Below are 21,331 nucleotides of genomic sequence, written 5' to 3' on the forward strand. Positions count from 1 at the left end.
ATGTGAAATTGGAACCCTCATACATTGTTGGTAACATTATAAAGTGGTGCAGCTGCTGGGTTTGGGGGTTCCTCAATAAGTTAAACGTAATGCTGTGACCCAGCAATCCAACTCCTAGTTATCTACCCAAAATAATTAAAAACATGTTCAAATGAAAACTTGTATACAGATGTTTAAGGCAGCACTGTTTACAGTAGCAAAGAGAGAAAACAACCCAGATATTCATCAGCAGATGAATGGATAAACAAAATATGGCATAGTTGTAAAACTGAATATTATTCAGCCATAAAAAGAATAAAGAATAAATTACTCTTACATTGCTCCCATGTGGATGAACCTTGAGAACATTGTTCTAAGTGAGAGGAACCACACACAAAAAGTACATATTGTATGATTCCATGTATGTGAAATACTCAGAATAGCCAAAACTACGGAGGCAATGAAGACTAATGGTTGGCAAGAGCTGGGGGGATGGGTAGGAGGGAATGAGAGATGAATGTGTATAGGGTTTCTGTTTGGGGTGATTAAAAGTTCTGGACCTGGGTAGTGGTGATGGTTGCACAACATTGTGAATATACCAAATGCCACTAAATTGCACATGTTGAAATTGTTCAAATGGTATGTTTTATGAGTGTTTTACTATAGTAAAAAGAAAAAAGGTAGCAAGAAGTCACTGTTTGGGCAGACCATCACTAGATCTGATGATCAGTGATATTAACATAGTTTGGGGTTATTTTACCTTATATGTGAAAATTTTCCTGGGAAGTTTGAAAAATAAATTGTAGTAGGTCTTTTCCTTCCTCTCTCCTGATTCATTCTGTCTGAGGTAGAGAATAGGAATCTCAAAATTAAGGAAGCGCTTTATATGATTGACACAAGTGGCTCCTAACAGCGTATTATTGTCAGAAATTCAATGCTGTACTATCGTACATGTAACATTCTAGGGTGCCAAATATTGTAGGCTCTATACATAAAAGTTTTTGCTCTCTGTGCTTTTATGAAAGAAAAAGAGAAAATGAGATTGGCCAAATAGAAAAGATTTTCTTGTGTTCATGTGAGAAAACTGAGTCCAGAATTTCAAAATTATTCCCTACTTCCAATTTTTAAATAAATTTGACCCTTAATAGACGTGGCTCTTTTATCTTGTGACTGTGTCTTCCTTACCATGCCAGCATATTCATCACACATGTATTCCAGTCCTCCTCCTGTTTGAACGAAGATAACAGAGGTTATTTCATATATTTACGCTTTATTTATAGGGAATAGTATTCTAGGATTCAAGATTTATGATATCTAGGATTTCTAATCAGTTAAATTTCGACAGAACCTGAGCTCTTTCTGAAAATCGCTGTTATGTGGGGACTTGGGGTTTACTTAAGGCACAGCTTTGGATCGTGTCCTTTAAGACTACTATGTGTGGAAAGCAAGCCACTGAGTTAGAGAGTGACTCTAGATGCAGTTTAGCAAATAAACGTGTCTTTTTTTATAGGTCTATTTTAATGAGAGTAAATCTTCAGACTATAATATTATGTGCTACATGATGGATTCCTCTGAGACCTTCAGATCTCATTCGTTTCCTTTTGAACTATAGACAATACTGGAGATGTATCTAATTAAAGTTGGGTTTACAAGCTAGCAAAGTTCATTATTCTGTGGAGGAAATTACCATTTCATTGTGTTTGTATATAATTTTTCCAAATAATTTATAACTTTGTATATCACATAGAGTTGTCTCAGTTTACAGATATTTATCTTTTTGCACTCTTTCCTTTCTTATTTATGTAATTGATGCTTACTGAAAAAATAATTTTGTATGTTACCTATGGCAGGGTGGGCCGTCTGCTTACTAGATCTAAACACTAATAGACTGACTTTTGAAGCTCTAATCTTTGAGCAATGTTTTGAAATTTGACTTTAAAACTTTTTTCTTAACCGTATCTAGGCCAGCCAGGCCTTCGAGAAGCTATTTCTATGTCCTGTATAACCAACGGGAGTGGTACAAACAGAAAACCAAGTCACACCAGCTCTGTCTCAATCGCAAGAAAAGAAACTCTTTCATCTGCTGCTAAAAGGTATGCATTTGTAAAAAGCTAACATTGCAAAACTATCTGAATGTGATAACTCAGTCTACTTTTGAAAAGAATATGAAATAAGAGCTGTATGGAATTCAAGTGAGCATGTCTTTTGAATTCTTTGTCTGAATGTAGTGATATCCTGCTTGTACTCGCTGAGTTTACATTCATCATACCTATGGAGCTGTGTGGGAAGTTTTTGGTTTTTACGAAAGAAAGCAAGCAGTTTCATTTCCTGGTTTGGTTTTGTTTCTTTTTAATAAGCATCTGTTGATGAGATAAGCATGACTATATTTAATGTAATTATATAAGTGAATTTTGCATAACAAGTGATGCATTTGACACAGCATTTTTAAAGGAGAAATAGACTCTTTGGTATGTATGTACTTTGGTGGGAGATTAGATGCTATAACTTTTATTCTCAATCATAACTATAAAATTGAGGCTTAATTTAAAAATGGGTGTGTGTGTGTGTTAGGGGGTGGTGGACAGGAAGGCAGTGGAAATATTGCAATATAAAAATGTCAGTGGGTTACAGGTTTACATTCTCTATGTTCTTTTCATGAATTAATTAATTCAGCATTCTAATAAAATTGCTTGCAGGATCTTAAAACCGTTTTCTTCAAAGAACGATTGAAGAAAAACTTTAATAGAATAATATTTAAACTATGCTGATGGAAAATGGTTGCCTCAATAAGCTAATGCTGAGGTTTTTGTCAGTGTGTTTTCACAGATGTTAACCAGACATCTGACTACAGGAATGGTGAAGAAATGACAGAATCTTTAGGCCTTTTAAAAATCCCGGCCTTTTAAAAATCCCGTTCTGTATTTGAGTCATTAAGTCATTGTTATAGCATGTAGACTTTATCCTCCAAAGCATGCCAAAATTTATTACCTGTGTTCCAGTTTCAGGAGAAAAGGACAAATGATGAAAAAATAAACGTGTGTGGAAATTTTTAATACAGTTTTTAATAATAAACATCTTTGTTGTATCCAGTGATAGTTTGTATTCAGCCCATTTTCTTACATAGCTATAGTTATGTGCAGTGATCAGTATTATGTACAGTAGTGACTTAGTTTAAACCAGATGAGTTTGTTTATTTATGATGCAGGGGCTTTGTGTTTTGTTTTAAAATAACACAGGAGGAAAATCTACTGGGTCCATATAAGACTACTGGCCCAACGCTGTGAATTCAGAATAATTTGAAGACCAGTAAGAAAGAAGTAGTTTCTAATTCAGTTTTAAATTTCAAAGTTAGTCTGATATTTTTGAGGTAGAATTAAATTTCTCAGCACATACTGTAAAATTTGAGTATGAACAAGACCATCAAAAGCCAGTCTGAAGTCAGAAGGTATCAGAATGAACTAGATTAAGAAATATTACTGTCAAAATTATATTTGAACATTATTCATTATCATGTGATTACACTGTACTATTTACATTTGTTTAGCATGTTCTTAAACATACTTTCTTTGTAGATTATGCACCTTATAGTAAATTCTAAAATATCCTTTGGTTAAGATAGTTGCAATTTTATACCTTTTCAATGCTGGCTGGAATCGTTGTTTCCATCTGTTTTGTAATATTGTCAGAAGTGTTTGTGCAGTATATGGACGCTTATCCAGTGTGATCAGGGATAGCGATGCTTCATTAACCAAGACTCAGTGTGGAATCATGTGAATTTATAAATAAATATCTGAAATATTTTATTTTAGCTTAAAATATGTTCACGTGGGCTTCTCTGGTGGCTCAGATGGTAAAGAGTTTGTGTGCAATACAGGAGACCCAGGTTCGATCCCTGAGTTGGGAAGCTTCCCCTGGAGAAGAGAATGGCTACCCAGGACTCCAGGATTCTTGCCTGGAGAATTCCATGGACAGAGGAGCCTGGTGGACTACAGTCCATGGGGTCAAAGAGTCGGACACGACTGAGCAACTTTCACTATGTTCATTTGTCGATTTTTTAATAAAAGACTGAGTCTCCCCCTTTTTCCTGTCTTAAATACTCAGACTCATTAGACTACTCTTTAGACTACTACTACTTATCTCATTAGACTACTTACTGTCTTGCGTAAAATACACCCATAAATTGTTTTTTACAATTTTTAGTTTCATTTTTTAAGACAGAATAAGAAACTTAAAATTCTTGCAAAATGGTATGAATTAGAACCCATCTTTTTTCTGTGGGTTTTTTTCTTAAATCTTTTGTAATTGTTTCACCTACACAAAATTTAACAGCAGTTCTTTTAGTAACTCATTTTTATTTGGTCTTTGCAAAGCATTCAGCTTAGTTTACATAGAAATTATTCTCTTTTCTGTGTACATTTTGTCAGTTTTCTTTGTATTTTATTAACTTAATCATTAAAATAACAAGTACAACTGGCATAAAGAAGTTCAGGGGAAAAAACACAGTTGACTCTTGGTAAGTGTAAAACTCAACTGGTGAGAGCAGAAGTATACAAAAGAAATAGGAATTAGAGAATAACCTACAGAATGTGAGCATTTAGTGTTCCTTAATTGTCAGCGTGCTTAACCAGAGGTAATGGATAGTGTCACTAATGCTCTGATTTGGGTAAACTAAAGTCAGTTAAGAGAGCTTTTACTGCCCGCCCCCCCCAATTTGCTAAGATGGCATAAGGCATTAGAGGCCGATTTGGTCCAAAGGGGCAATCTTCATAGGATATGTTGTCTTAGAATTATAATAAATTCTTTACTGAAGATTTTAATAGCTTCCAGGATTCTTAAAAGAAATATTTTCATTATTGAATGAAAGCAATGTAAATTATATTAGCTGTATGATTTAGGATTTTGAATTATATAATAGTAGTAACTTTTTCCATCATTTGATATCTTTTTTGTTTAAATATGTGTTGTTCCATGTTATACTTTATTTTACAGTGGTACAGAAAAAAAGAAAGAAAAACCACAAGGACAGAGAGAGAAAAAAGAGGACTCTCACTCTAATGATCAAAGTCCACAAATTCGAGCATCACCTTCTCCCCAGCCCTCTTCACAGCCTCTCCAAATACACAGGCAAACTCAAGAAAGCAAGAATTCTACTCCCACCAAAAGGTTTTAACTGACCCCAAGTAATCAGAGTTAGGGAATGGTTGTAATGATCCCTAAATTCTGTGACTTGAGAAAAAGTTGGTTATCCATGAATTCTAAGAAAAACTTGTTGACTTTTTTCCCTTCACTTCTTTGTGGCAGTAATCTGTATTTTAACACATTGGGGAATGATAATTTAAAATTATCATTCAAAATCTATAAGTTAAAATGAGGAAAAAGCTAAGTTATAAAAATGAAAGGAAGGCAAAGGTAACCTACTCTAAAACCAAAACAACATTTTAAAATTATAGAATATTAAAAATATATGTATAACTGCATAAATTTATAGCCATGGATGAAAATTGCATGTGTTCTTATGCTCACCATATTTTGGCATCATTACAACCTTCAGCTTGTCAAGGCCCTTCACAACATACGGCTCTTGACTGTGACTGCAGCTCAGTTTCAGTTTTGGGTTTTGGGAGGATAAGTTCTTGCTTGAGTAGAGAATCGAATTCATTTCTCCTAATCTTTCCTATGCTAAAGGCTTGCTTGAGGGCTTCTCTCTGTGTCTTAATAATTAATATTTTAAAGTTATGAGAAGGGGAGAAGGGAGAAACGTTCTAACAGTGTGTGTGAGCCTAAATTGGGGGTCTAAACTTGCATGCTGGGAGTTCAGCACTACAGCTGCCTTGTAATCAAATATTTAGACCAACTTAATGAAATTTGCCTGCTTTAGGGATGTTGATTCAAGCTTTATGATTAGGTATAGATATATTTTATCATCATACTTCCACTTGGAAATCTTAGGAAAATATTAAACCATTCCCAGAACTGGCTAGGATTTTAATAAAAACAAATGACATCCATTCCTAAAAGATTTTTAATATATTTTTATTTGATTAGCTTACTATTTTGCCTCAAATCTCTAATGGAAAATTTGGGAAAACACAACACCCTTCACTTGATTGATGCATGTTTAACATTTTTAAAATGCTTTGTGTGTCTCACGCAGATTCTTATCCTATCTTAATGGTTTGTAATTCTTCTGCCTGATCTAATGTGGAGTTTTTCTTGGATATAGCTTATTAACGTTTTGCAGCCTTGGATTATGTGTGATTAAAGGTGGCTTTTTTGTAATCAATCTCTTTAAGGTTCTGATTTGACTTGGCATCTTCTTTGTCCCACATCTCTTTTTTCAGCTTCTTAAGGTCTCCTGGAAATGTGCTTGCCATTCTAAATTTCTCTTTGAATGTACTATTATAAGATGTATTGAAGACTGGATGAGTTGTAGGGCAGTTAACAGTGCAGGAAAAAAATCATTTATAAATCAGAATATTTCAGTTATGTGGGATTAGTTTTGATAATATCAAAACATTCCTGTATTAAAATGTTTTTATTTTTGATCATGGGTAAAATTGAGAGATAAAAACACAAGTTTTGCTTTTAGTCCCACAATTATTTAGAAATTGTCATTTGTACCATATATAATTTAATTACATGAGGACATAAAAAATGAAAATAGCAGCCTTGTCATGATTTTGAATAAGTTTTTTTCAAAAATTCACACAATTTCATAAATTATGAAAGAGTAATTATTCAGATTTAAGCACATGGGTGTTCTAAAAATCGAGTACTATTTATTCTAGTGAATCTTTTGAAAAATAGTGAAAATTAAAAAACAGACTAGATAATTGCTTTGTTTAACTCCTTCACTCATCCAAGCACCGACCCTTTCAACTAATCATTCTTTCTCTTTTCTGGATTAGCTTTAAGAAAATGTTAATTGCTGCTTATATGTTCTATTCAAACTCAATTACATGTCATTGCTATGCACAGAATTTTCCTCTAATAAATTAATATGTTTCTTCCAGCATAAAACGACCACCAACAGCTGAAAAGTCACATAATTCATGGGAAAATTCAGACGATAGCCGTAATAAATTATTGAGGGCAGTTTCAACATCAAAATTAATATCAAAAGTTATAAAAAATACAGACAAGTAAGTATTATACTTCCATCTGAAAATTACTAGTTCTTTTACTATCATATTTGCATGTACGGTTATATGCCTTGTTTGAATCATTTTTAAAAATCTGTATTTATAATTTATACCTTTTTTCTTCTAAGTACATTTTTTCTTTTGTGTTATTTAAAAAAGGCTCTTCCTGTTAATGCTTCTCAACTCATAATAAATCTCAATAATGTCATAAAATTTAAGTATTTTTCATAAATTCTTTCTGTGTTTTACTATTTAAGTGATCCTAATGGAATATTCCTTGTTTTATAACACAGTGTATATTAGTAGTTGAGACCAGTGAGAAACTTTAAAGAATACTGATGCCTGAATTTCACATCTGCAGATTTATTTGGGATGTAGCCTAGACATTAAAGCTTTTGCAATTTTCAGGTGATTATAATGGTGAGCCAAATAAGGTTATGAAATAAATATCTTTGAATTCCTTTTGTAGGCATAAAGATGTCATCATCAACCAAGGTAAATTAAAAATCCTTTTTAAAAAATATTTTTTCTAAATCATAAGTTTTCCCTCTTGATAAGAATATTGACTTATTTTCATTCAGTGTATTTTATTAGCTCACAATAATAAAAAAAGAAGCGTATTTTATAATCATCTAAGAAAATCTCTTAATTTTTATTGTAAGATATGTCATTTTTGTCTCAACCAGCAAAAATGTCAACCCGTGAAAAAAACAGCCAAGGTAAGAATAAGCTACGCAGTTGGTCGCCTTCTTAGTTAATTTCTTTCTGGATCTCTTATTTGGCTTTTCATTATTTATACTACCTGACTTTCCTCTTAATGAAGAAAATATGGTAATTTGAACTAGTGAATCCAAACACTTTTCCACTTCTATGAGCTCTGAAGAGTCAAAGTCAACAGTAGAAATAAATATATCATCACAAAGAGGTATAAAATACCAAGGGGAATTTCCCCCCTTTAAAAAAAAAGAAAAGTACTTAGAAAAGCCATTTAAAAGATTGATAAATTTTAACTCAGTTTCCTGTCTTGCCAACTTCATTGCAAATAATCGCTCATTTCTTGAAGCTAAGACTTAAAATGTAATGAGTCTAGCAAATCCATTTCCTCTTAAATTTTTCTTTTATATTAATTGTAATTTCTGGCTACTTGCTGTTGTTGGCTTGTTCTGACCCAAAAAAGGAGAGCAGACTTTCTGTAAATGTGTATTTAATTTAATTGCAAAGTAGGTAAGATTTATACATCAGTTTTACATTCTCCTTCAATTGCCTGCAAATTTAATTGAAGCATGCTATTAAAAGTAAAAGCATGTCCTTCCTGTGCATGCTTTTTACAGCTAATTTCTATGTGTCATAGTTATCTTTATTTTTCTAGGCTATTATATTAACCATATACCATGTGGTTGAAATTTTTGTTAGAGATTTAACTTGATTTCTATAGATTTTTACTTTCTTTGATTCTACTAAGAAAAAAGTATTTGTGATCTTCTTTGGGTGATTTGTTTTTACATAGAAATTCTAAATAAAGTTGATTTTTGCTACGGTTTTCCTTCAGTTAGGTCTTTTTTTCTCTTCTTTAATTAAGTACAGCTTAAGTAATAGTTAAAATACCTTAAGGAAAAGTGAAAATTTATTTACAAAGCCAATTCTTTCTATGTGCCAAAACATTAAAAAATAATAATAATAGAGATAGTGATAGATAGTGGAAGGAGCAGTGAATGGAGAGCGTCTGTGTTTAATATTTGGCTCTGTTGTATAGCAGTCTTGTGACATAGGCAAAATAGCAACATCTTTGGGTGTTTTTCTAATCTGAGAATAGTAACTATAAAGCTTATTTCACAAGACTGCTGAATATGTATGGAAGTACTTTAAAAACAGAAAACAATACCTATAAAAAGGTGCTACTATTATTACATGTTTTGCTAAAGAACACATTTCATAAAAATCCTTATAGCTATGGTAAATGAGAAAGGGCTACCTCTCTGTCATGCTGTGGTATGCTCTTTGGAAGGAAAAGGGAACTAACTTATGCTTAGTAGGTCATAAGTGAGTGGTTTGTGTTGGTGACAATTTTCAAAACCATCCAAATAGGCAGATACGTAAATGTATTTAAAAGGGAAGAGTTTTGCTAGAGAAGGATCACCAAAGTGGGGAAGAAAGGATGGAATGAAAAGCTGAAAAGGGATATAGAAAAGTCAGTTAAATTCTGTCACAGGAATTTTATGTGGCACTAGTGCTAAGGAACCCGCCCATCAGTGCAGGAGACATGAGATGGGATTTTGATCCCTGGGTCAGGAAGACCCCCTGGAAAAGGAAATTGCAAACCACTCCAGTACTCTTGCTTGGAAAATTCCGTGGATGGAATTGTTCCAGATGTTGGAATTTAATAATGTCAAGTGTTCTTGCATTAAGCCTTATTTTTGAAATTTGAGTTTGTTCTTTTGCCACTTTAATCAGCTATATATATCATTAGAGTGTATTTTGAAGGAGAACTCTTACACTTTAGCCTGCTGCATAATTCAGGTCTGACTGAAGCAGAACCTGTGCAAAGAAGTAGATGGTTCTAGAGATTGCAGGTAGGGTATGAGAGGTAAGGAACAGAGGGAATCTATGAAGGCAAGCTTGAAAGTGGGTAAGAGGCATCTACTGAAATAAGGGACATTTGAGGAGGAATAGATGTGGAGAAAAGAATAGTTTGGTTTTGGACAGTTACGCTTGAGTTGCCTATAAATCTTAATTTACTTGTAGAGGTGTGTTAACAAACAACATACTGTAGATCTTTGACACCTGTAGTTGAAGTTGAGACTGGTTTCACCATTTACTTAACCTGTGATCAAAAGCAGATGAATTAATCTTGTCTTTGTTTTCTGATCTATAGTTGAGACAACCATAAAAACCCTCGAAGGATTATAAAAATTAAAGATAACGAAGTGTCATAGCACATGGCACATAGTACCAAATACATTTTCATTGTTATAAATGTAACAGTAAAACTTTGCAGTTAAATATGTGGAGTTAAGATGAAAAGATGACCATTAAATAGATGGTCTTCACTTAATGTGAGTTGTAGATTGTTTAGTATTCATTTTGCATAATATATTTCACAGCACATTTTCTTATACTTTAGCTATTTAAAGTATCTCATTTTTGGATAGTCTTTTTAAATGTGATTTATTAGTTTTCTAGCTCTTTTTTGACAGTGACAAGTGTGACTTGTTCTAAGCCATCTGCCCTGATTTGGAAACAAGCTGATTTACATTTGGTATACATAAATGAGTGGTAGCAGAGAAAGCTTGATCTGAAAGGACTGTGTTCTTTAAGCCCAGCAAAGTAAAAGAGCAGTAAATATGCATATTCAGATCAGCACTTTGAAGAAAGGAAACCATGGTTGAAAGCAGTAGGAGGTGAAATGGGATGTACACAGGGCAATCGCTCGTCTAGGTGTACTATACCATATTGTCTGAACTCTGTGGAACTTATATTCTACCTCTAAGAAACAAATAATAACTATTTAACATATCAGGAAGTAATACACATTGAGAAAGAACAAGGAGAGGGGAGAATTGCTATTTTATATACAGTGATTAGGGGAGACATCTCTGATAAAGTGACATTGCTAAGTCACTTCAGTCGTGTCCGACTCTGTGCGACCCCATAGACGGCAGCCCACCAGGCTCCCCTGTCCCTGGGATTCTCCAGGCAAGAACACTGGAGTGGGTTGCCATTTCCTTCTCCAATGCATGAAAGTAAAAAGTGAAAGTGAAGTTGCTCCGTCGTGTCCGACTAGTAGCGACCCCATGGACTGCAGCCTACCAGGCTCCTCTGTCCATGAGATTTTCCAGGCAAAAGTACTGGAGTGGGGTGCCATTGAGTCACCTGAAAGGAAGTAAGTGAACAATTGGGTAGTCAAAGAAAAGAATTTCATGAGCAGAGAAAATTGGAAATACATAAGCTCGAGTTAAGAGCCTTCTTGCAGTGTTAGGAGCAGCAAGGAGGTCCTTGATCATAGTGTGCATACAATTCTGTATTTGTTAACCACTACTGAAGTGACTTAGCAGCAGCAGCCACTTATAGAATATAGATTCATTCTAAGCTAGAGAGGCGTCATTAGACACCTCACTTAGGAAAGGAAAACTGTTATTTAGTGGAAAGAGCATAAGAATAATAAGCATGAGACCTAGTTAGGGGTGAATCACAGAACTTTAAAGGATCAATGTTAATTACAGTGACTACAGTTATGAGTGTTGCTTGGGAAGAAACTAAAATTTCATTTGCCAGAGGAAATTATGAAAAATAAAATATCCTTCATCTGTTAATAAATTTTTCACCACCTCTTGGGATCTTGGACCTCAGTTTCCTGATACATACTTTGGATTAGACTGCATATTGCCAAGAATCTCTTTAATCACTTTTTGAAAGCTGTTTCTCACAACAAATAGAAAATGGAAGATAGCCCCTCATACCTTCTCTAACTCATGTTTACTCTACCTCTGAAGAGTTTGACTGCAGGTGCTTTTGCTTAGTGCTTAGTATTGTTTTCTGACCTGTTGGCTCCAGGCATGTTCTGTCCTGAAACCTGATCACTTCTGTGTAAACTGAGCATTGTATCTGAAAACATAGCTAAAATTTACTGCAAGGATATAGAGTAGCAGTGTCCTACTGACACTGTTTGTATATTGTGTTACCTGCTAAGAAGAAGTATATTGTCACCTCCTGAGAGAGTGTGCAGTTTGAAACAAACCAAAAAAATCAAAAGCCTTGAGCTACAGATAGAATCTTTCCTTGTTTCCAAGATAATATCCAGAACTTTGCAATTTCAGAAGTTAGAAAGAAGGATGATAACCTTAAACCTATTTTAAGTAAATAAGCAGAAGGGAAGGAAACCAAATATTGCACTTCCAAAAAATATACTCACTACTAAAATTTACCTATTGGCATATGTTAAATAGAATATATAAATATTACTTAGATATCTAGGTCTTGGCTTTGTCCAAGTATATTCTCTGTATTTAAAAAGAGAACAAAAAGGAGGGGACTTCTTCTCTGTTGGAAATTTTATTTTTGAGCAGACACCTGATTTCTTGTTCTTAGTGACAGTCGTCTAGATTAAAATGTATTTCAGGGCTGTCCAATTTTTTATTACACAAATCACCCCAACTTCTAGAATATGTGTTTTTGACATCCTCTTTGCTTATTTTCAGCTGAGAAAAAAGCCCCAACTGCCCCCCTTTGATGATTCTAGTGGTAAAGAACTCACCTGCTGATGCATGAGACGTAAGAGATGCAGGTTCAGTCCCTGGGTTGGAAAGATCCCCTGGAGAAGGGCCTGGTAACCCACTCCAGTATGTTCCATGGACAGAGGAGCCTGGCAGGCTACAGTCCATAGGGTCGCAAAGAATTGGACGCAATTGAAGTGACTTAGCACGCCCGCTTTGAACATGGAGAATATGAGTTTTCATGAGAATTTCTAGTCTTGTACATATTTATTTTGCTGTGTTTAAAGACATTTCACCCACACTGAATTTTCACAACTGTAGGTAGAAGTTTTTTGTTTTGTTTTTTTAATTTAAAGTAGGAAAAACAATTAACTGGAAAATACTCATTCCTTAACCATGCCGGTTAACTGAGCTAGTAGAGTTAGAAATCCATTCTGTCTGGAAATGACAATCAGACTCCATGTTGTGTTGCTCATTCTATCAGTTGTTACTGTTTTCCTGAAGTGCTTTGAAAAGAATTCTGAAACTTGTGATTAGTATAGCAGAAAAGAGGTACAAATCATCAGTGACATATATGAGAGTGCAGGAAAAGACATAGTGAATTACGTACCACATTTCTAAGCCATACTCATGGTTGATTCTCCAAGGAACAATTTTACCAAAAATACTCTGTTGATTATTTCCTTTAATAATGCTTTTTAAACTTTTTAAAGATTTTAATCTTTCTAAAAATATATGCAAATAATACAACAAGCACCCATTTACTGACCCCCCAAATTTATTAGATCTTTACATTTTGCTTTATTTAACTCAGGTTGTTTTTTTTTTAATTCACCTTTTTTTTTTCCAGCTATAACATGTGATATATCTTAGTTCCCCAACCAGGAATCTTAGTTCCCCAACCAGGAATCTTAGTTCCCCAACCAGGGATCAGATCCATGCCCCCTGCATTAGGAGCTCAAAGTCTTAACCACTGGACCACTGGGGAAGTACCTTTAAAAAAAAAAAAAATTAAAGATAAATTGAAGTCTCTCAATCCTGTATAATTGGGCCTCTTGATTCTCTTCCTACTGTAGTTAATTGGGAAAGAGCTAGAGGGATAAATATTTTGGTATCTGAAATTTCTTTTTTTAAAAAAATTAAATCCAACTTGGTATATTCAGATAAAGTGAAGAATTTTTTTCATTTATTTAGTGTTTAAGATAACTTTTCCTGGAGATATAAGTGAGTGATTTGAGGGACTTTTTTAAAAACCATATTTTGCTTAGTTTAGAAATGTTTTCAGCAATATAGCATATCTTTTAGAAGTTTTGTGTGCCTTATGTTGTTGAATAGATTTATTTCCCTTCTTTTTACCAAAGAAAGCCTTGTTCACACAATAAAAATAATCTGAAATGCTTAAGCAAACTCCCATATCTGATATTTTCAAGTAATTCTATTACAGTCACAGTTGTAAAAAAAAAAAAAAAAGCAAAGAAATCTGACTAAAGGAAGTTTAGATTTAGCAAAGCAGTTAACTACAGATTGACTTATTACTATAATTAGTATGTCTTGGCCAGCAGATACATAAGATTTTGTTATGTATCTCTCTTGTAAGCTCCCAAGAGTCTAGGTTCACATCTTTATATCTTCATTGTGTACCCTCACCCCACCCCCATGTGTCAGTAATTAAGAATTCAATAAAATTTACCAGCTAGTTAAACTCTACCTATAAAACAAGGAAAATTAAGGTTTTAGCATTTTGTCAAATTTTTCAGACCTGTGTTCTTGCCCAAGCCAGTAAAACTAACTGTATAATATTTGACAAGCACCGCAACTAGGAATTTTTTTTGATGTGCAAAATAAGGTTAGATTATATATCCTACATTTATGACTGGCCTTTTTATTTTGCAGCCTTCATTTTATGATCTGTTTTTACAGCTAGACCTTTGAAAAGGAGTGAAATTAAGATTTTATAATAGCATATATCAACTTTCTTATCAAAATCCAAAGATCCTCATAAATTACATAGTTTCATTGGAATTAAAAAAAATATTACTCTAGCGTAAAACTTGAATTATTTTGTTTAAAAATGAATTTGTTTTAAGAAAAGATTTTAGCTTTCCTTAAATGGGTTTTTGTCACTTTGTACCATAAAATTGTGGACAGTATTTCTAGCATCTTGTTTACTGGCCTGTTCTGCAGCTCTGTGCTTTGGGGGAGTAGAATGGGTAGTATCTGAGGAAAATCTCACATTAAAGATTCTGCAGTTTTCTGTTTGCTGAAATTGGGTAGAACCACACTGCCACATTTTAGTGAAATATAAAACCCAAATTCAGTTGTGGTGGGGAGCCTTTTAGTTCTAAAGATCATGAAATACAAATAAAAATGAAATTTCTAAAGTGAAAACTTTGGGAGAAAGATGCTTTAAACTATAAGTATTCTAGAAGGTCAGATGGCTTTCTGCGGGCAGTGCCCATTACATAAATAAGTACAAATCATAGTCCAAACCCTTGAAGCTCTGCTGCTGCTGTCTTTGAAAGGCTTTTCTTTTTTTTTCCTTTAATATCTCTAGGTGCAGAAATAGGGAAAGCTATTTAAAAAAAAAGAGAAGGAAACAGTCTTGGATAAGAGTACAGTTTTCTTCTACACTTTTCCTTTTGTTTTGTTATAATCTGTGAAAGATTAATAAATTTTGATGCACATCTTTTAAGCATATAATATTGATAACCAATTGTTTATATCAGTATGAATCATTTCAGCAATACTTTTCTCAGAACACCTGAGAGTAACTATCCCAGAAAGTTTGGATTAGGGAATATAAAGATCATTTTGCAATTTGGAGCACTTTGGAAGATAAAACAGCCCAGGGTTGATGCTTAAGTAGAATAGTTAACAGCATGTGAGGAGACTGAAGGGCGAGGACTAAGAGGTGTGCATGAAGGACATAGAAATACAGTATTTCGTATTTTTGTCTAACACTCACTGTTCCAAAAGATAACACAGCAGAAACATCTTTTTCTTCTCTTGTACTCTGATTTCCCTGTTGTTGGGAATTCAGGGCTCAAGCTAATACTATTTGGACTATAAGTAAGCTACATTATCAGGTAATTGGACTTATGTAGCCTAAGGACCTCACCACTGTCTGAACAGTACTGCCCAATGGAAATATATAAAGCACATATACTTTTAAATGTTCTAATAGCAACATTTTTAAAAAAGAAAATTTTCACAGGTAAGATAAGTTTGGGCTTCTGCAGTGGCTCAGTGGTAAAGAACCCACCTGCCAGTGCAGGAAACGAGGGTTCAATCCTTGGTTCGGGAAGATCCCTCCGGAGAAGGAAATGGCAACGCCTTCAGTATTCTTGCCTGGAAAAGTCTCATGGACAGAGGAGCCTGGCAGGCTGCAGTCTGTGTTATCACAAAGAGTCAGATACAACTCAGTCTCTAAACAACAACAACAATAAGATTAATATATTTAATCCAGTATATTCAGAATATCAGTGGGTGATCAATATACAAAACCATTAATGAGTGACTTACCTAGTAGCCCAGTGGTTAAGATGCTGTGTGTTCAGTGCAGAGGGTACAGGTTTACTTCCTGGGCAGGAAACTAAGATTCCACATATCATGAAGCTGGGGGTGAGAGGCGTGGGCATGGGCGGAGGAACATTAAGGAAAGGTTTTACTTTTTTTCCATACAAACATCATCAGACTCTCAGACTCTGGTGCGTATTTTATACTTAGAGCATGCCTCAGTTCACGCTGACTGCCTGCTAAGTATTCTGCCAGTGGCTCTTGTTCCAAATTGTACAGATCTAGAACAATAGTTTAGAAAGAAAATATTTCACAAGTTCTAAGTAATAGACATTTTGGGACACAGTCTAGGAACTCATTTGACCTTTCTGAGCCTTGGTTTCTCCTGTAAAAATAGGTGTTTGGACTAGGTGAGCTGTAGGATTTCTTCTTCTTCCAACATTATGTGTATCTAGAGAAATGAACTGATAAAATTTATTAACAATATCCCACACAGTTTCTTGTGTTTTTGTTTATTTTTCCTTACACCATGTAGCTTGGAGGATCTTAGTTCCCTGATCAGGGATTGAAGCTAGGGCCTGGCAATGAAAGCACCGAGTTCTAACCACTAGATCACCAGGGAATTCCCTGAATTTCTTCTTTTATAAATAAGATATCTGTCATTGATCAGATTCAATTAAGAATATTTATTTTATTTGAGCATAAGCTAGTAGATTCAAATAAGGATGGCCTCTATCACAAAGCTTGCATCCTGTCCACTATACTGTTATAGCCACTCTGTCAGTACCAGGAATTTTCACAGTGTCAAAATAGATAAAATGTTGAGATGACTTACATTTCAGGAAGCAGCAGCTTCATTATTGAATACAGATAGCCCTATGCTGTGTTTACTAATTATCAAGAGATAGATAATTTAATCATTTCTTTTTCTCACATTTCTGGACCACCAGACTTTATTACTATATTAATTACTATTACTGACCTCATATGCTTTTTGTCCCATGGCCCCTCTGTTCCCCTTGACTTTCATGCTGGAGTACAGTGAGGACAGCCAGAAAGTAGCAGTTGATAAAACAACTGAGTGGTTTAGCTATAAGGTCAAGAAACCTGACAGACTCAAAATGTTTGCAGTGAGAATTTGACTCACGAGTGACGGAGGAGGAAAGAGGTTCTTCATCTACATATTTTATCTAACTCCCAAGGTAAAGACTCTCTTCTTAGTTTGCAAACTAGTGAGTTCTGTGTAGGCCAAAGGTGTGTTTTCACATGGTATTCTCCCTCTTTGGCAAAGGAGTAAATATTTAAAAATTGGGAGACTTCACAATAAATTATAGATTTTCTGTTTCTCTTGAAAAATGAGAAGCTCTAGCAGCACTGGGCCCACATCTTTCTTGAGGTGGATTAAACTGCTGCCTCCCTAAGGTGGGCCTGGTGGATACCAGTGCCCCCACCCTAACTGGTCATCCCATATGCTCCCAGGGGTCTCAATTTGCATTTTCTGCCTGGGCCTCTAGACACTTGAACTTGTGACCCCTGTATTAGTAGCCCAGATAGGACCCTCAGAATTCTAGCTCATTTGCCTGCAGTTGCTGTTCTGTGGACAGTCACTTTAAAGCTTTTGAAGAGAGAGGAGTGTTGAATCATGTATTATAAGCAGTTCCTAGACAGTGTTTAGAATGCTTACAAAGGGATGGAAAGAAATACTTGTCAAGACCTCATACTTTACAGTGTGATATCTTATTTGTTCAATCAGAATTCCAAATGGTAAGTAGTGTTATCATTTTATTTATGAGTCTTATGGTTAGGAAGAGGATAAAGCTGGGATTCAAATCCCAGACAGTGTGTCTCTAAAGCTCACGCTCTTTTCCACTATAATGTGTTGCCCCCCTCAGTTACTGGAATGGTTCCCAGTGTCTAGATATATACTCAGCCTCCAACATGTATACCGCCAATTTATAGACAGGAAAAGGATTTTCATCCTAATATGCATTGCCATTTTTATATTATATTAGAAAAGTTTGCAAGCATAGATACAGCTGCTTTGCTTAGACTTGGTTGCTTATGCTGCTTTACAGTTGCTGAAGGAATCAGTACAGTATTCTGAGCTGTCTCTATTAGCAGAAGTGAAGTTGCTCAGTCGTGTACGACTCTTTGTGATCCCATTGACTGTAGCCTACCAGGTCCCTCCATCCATGGCATTTTCCAGGCAAGAATACTGGAGTGGGTTGCCATTTACTTCTCCAGGGGATCTTCCCGACCCAGGGATCGAACCCAGGTCTCCCACATTGCGGTCAGACACTTTACCCTCTGAGCCACCAGGGAAGCCCCTATTAGCAGAGGAGGGCACTTTCTTTTCTTTGATGCTGCCCTAACCCATTCCCTTTGCTGGATATACAGTCTCCTTTAACTGGCAATAGAAACATCTATGAAATATTTTTTTTCCATTCAGAAAGCATTTATGCTGTACACCTCTGACCAGTGAATGACCTTGGAAGAAATTCCACATGACAGGAATTTCTTTTCCTTTAAGGATTTATTTTCTTTAAAAAACAAAAACAAAAACCAACTAGAGGGAAAATTATGTAACAAACTGACACCTAGAAGAAAGTGGACCTTACAAAAAATGACAAGGAGATACAGATGAAGATGATTGCTGAAGGGAAATAGTTACAGCTGATAACTAAATTGTTTAGTTATCATCAAAGTCCAGGAAACAGAGCCCACTCTTAGATTCAGAAGTAATAGAGACATACATCACGTGGTGTTAAAAAATTGTGGCGTGGGAGGTCTTAGCCTGTTCTTAGATCAAACCCTGAGGCCGAGCACACTGTAATAATAATAAAAATAACTTGAACTTCTCACCCATAGCAAGTACAGTTTAAAAGTCTTACTCTGAAGAAATACTTACAAACATTTAGCAAATGTTTTTTTTCCTTCTGCTTTCATGGTTTGTGTTACATAAGCTATTGAATTATCTACGCGTCTCCTTAGTGGCTTAGCTCATTCCTTATTAGAAGTCCTAAGGCTGACTCAACCTCTGATTGATAATCACACTTTGTTTCTAACGTGATTTTCCTATCGTAAACAGACAAGTTAGCAAGTTCTAGACAGCGCCTATGCATTTACACGCAGTCCCGTATTTTCTCCTTCCCTTTTAGGTTCTTTCGTAAACATTTCACAGCCACCATCAACATTTATTAAACCTGTCTGTATGTAGATCAACCAAGGATGGGTGTTGTTGTTTTGTTTCTTAAGACTTACAAACAGTCTGATCTGATCACTTAAGTATTGTTTTCATTTGTAAAAGGTATACCATAAATGTTGATTTGATTCTGGAGTTGTCTTTTTAACATTTGTAGTTTTAGACTATTGCAGATCTTATAAGCAGCTATTGGCTTATGTAAATAAAAGATGTTTGTGCTGTTATGTTAATATTACCTAGGCTACAAACTAGAAAACTATTTCCTAGCACAGTCTTTAAGATTTCAGGGCATTATGATTGAATTTAATTGCTTAAACTCAAGGCTGATTGTAGGCACAGTTGTGAAATGAAGGACGTTGGTCGTCTTTGCTCCCTCTCTGATCACTGCCCTGTGTAACAGGGCTTAGTCTCTCTCTGTGCTTGACTTACGGGGCTGTCTGACTCCACTCATGGTATATTCTGTGGCCATGGTTTTTGGCTGCCGTTAAATGTCAATAGGTTGATCAGGTAGTGACAGCCATCAGACATGGTTGTCGTCAGAGGACTCTGATAATCTTTTTTTTCAATTGTCAGAGAACCTTCCATCACAAAATTATTTCCTCTTGCATTTTTATACCTCAGTTTTCCTGACTTTCTTGTTGAAATCTGTGAACTTACAGATAAATTATATTTTAATTATGAAAAGTTATTCTCACTTAAGGAATGACCAGTGATTTTTTTCCTTTGATATTTTAAACTAAGTCTTTACACAAAAGCAGTTATATATAATGAGACTCGAATTCTGAGGTAGCTATTTTCTGTCTTGTTTTTATTATAGCATATTAATAATACATTTTTTCTATGAATATTCAGCAAATCCATCTGTCTTAATTTTTTTCTTGTGTTTCAACAGAAGGAGAATACATTAAAATGTTTATGCGAGGTCGACCAATTACAATGTTCATTCCTTCTGATGTTGACAACTATGATGACATCAGAACAGAACTGCCTCCTGAGAAGCTCAAACTGGAGTGGGTGTATCCTTTTCTGTTGTGACAGCAAATTTGTTTGCTCTGTCTTTAAGAAAAATTACTTTACCTGACGTCTGTCAGAATTGTCTTTATGTCAAGTAAACGTGATAAACAGTGACCACTTGAGAAAGTAAAGAGATGTTCTCTAATCCTTTCACATATTATGTGTATATTGCTGTTCGCAACTTAAAAGCACCAAAATTAATATCTTCAGATAGGGTAAGCAGTATTCCATGGACATCAAGGCAGGTGCTTGTGGTGTAGTGAAAGAGGCATCAGACTGGAATTGGAAGGCTGGTGTTTTGAGTCTTGGCTCTGCCACTTACCCTCAGTGAACCTTACTTCTTCCCATATAAAAAGAGGTCAGTAATCCCTACCTCACAGGTCCGTTTTAAGAATTAAATAAGGAAACATCAGTTAAGCATTTTGTAACCTTTGAAATAATATGAATTATCTTATTAAGAGGTGAAATTAGCAAGGTGGATTCTAATTTGAGAATTAACTTCTTCACGACCAGACATTTTCTTAAAAATGAGTATATGAAACAGTGCTCCTTATTTCACTTAGGAAGCCTCATTTCTCTTAGACATTCTAAGAAATTCTTAGTGAAGCAGAAGAAACTTAATGTTTGAACTTTGCTTTTTGCCTCCATTCTCTTATATCCTCTTTCCCACTCCTTGAATCAGTCCCTCCTTTTGGCAGAGATTAGCTTGAGAAAACTCACCAGTCCTGTGATTCTGCATAGTTTTTTAGCAGGTACTCTGCTTATACCAAACTGTGCCTGGCTATGTTGTATTCATCAATTAGGGTAAGTATAAGTGTCAAGTAGCTCTTCTTTTTTTGTTTAATTTTGGGCTGCACCATGTGGTTTGTGGGATCTTAGGTCCCAACTAGGGATCAAACCTGGTTAAGCAGTGAGAGCGCAGAGTCCAGCCGGTAGATCGCCAGGAGATTCCCTCAAGTAGCCCTTCTTTTGCTCTCTCTCTTTTTCTCTCTCCATTTAAGTTAGATCCTCCTCCTGTGTTTTCTTCTTAGCATCCTGTTGTTTTTCCTTCCACAATTTCTAATATACTTGGTGTAAATTTTTGTTACCTTTGAAAAGCAAGAACTCCAGGGACACAGGCCCACATATTTTTGTTCAGAAATGCATATTCTACTCTATGCCTGATACACATTAGGAGCTCAATATGTATTTCTTGGTTGAATGAGGAAACTAGGATTTAAGCATATTAAGTCTTGGAACGGCACAAGGGCTAATGGCAAGACATGAGT

General features: G+C 35.1%; 1 protein-coding gene across 6 annotated transcripts in view; it reads left to right on the forward strand.

Annotated features, from left to right (window-relative positions):
- Positions 1 to 21,331, forward strand: part of EML4 (echinoderm microtubule associated protein like 4) — a 148,714-nt gene that overhangs the window by 77,716 nt on the left and 49,667 nt on the right. For 2 of the 6 annotated variants that reach the window (XM_018055167.1, XM_018055166.1), the window contains exons 3-8: positions 1,943 to 2,072; positions 4,969 to 5,142; positions 6,993 to 7,121; positions 7,591 to 7,616; positions 7,784 to 7,840; positions 19,942 to 20,065. In XM_018055167.1, coding sequence (XP_017910656.1) covers positions 1,943 to 2,072; positions 4,969 to 5,142; positions 6,993 to 7,121; positions 7,591 to 7,616; positions 7,784 to 7,840; positions 19,942 to 20,065 — 640 coding nt within the window. The remainder of the gene's footprint in view (positions 1 to 1,942; positions 2,073 to 4,968; positions 5,143 to 6,992; positions 7,122 to 7,590; positions 7,617 to 7,783; positions 7,841 to 19,941; positions 20,066 to 21,331) is intronic. The other 4 variants (XM_018055168.1, XM_005686541.3, XM_013967586.2 and 1 more) reach the window with 3 other exon arrangements.

This window comes from Capra hircus, chromosome 11, assembly GCF_001704415.2.
Source record: "Capra hircus breed San Clemente chromosome 11, ASM170441v1, whole genome shotgun sequence".
NCBI lineage: Eukaryota > Metazoa > Chordata > Mammalia > Artiodactyla > Bovidae > Capra > Capra hircus.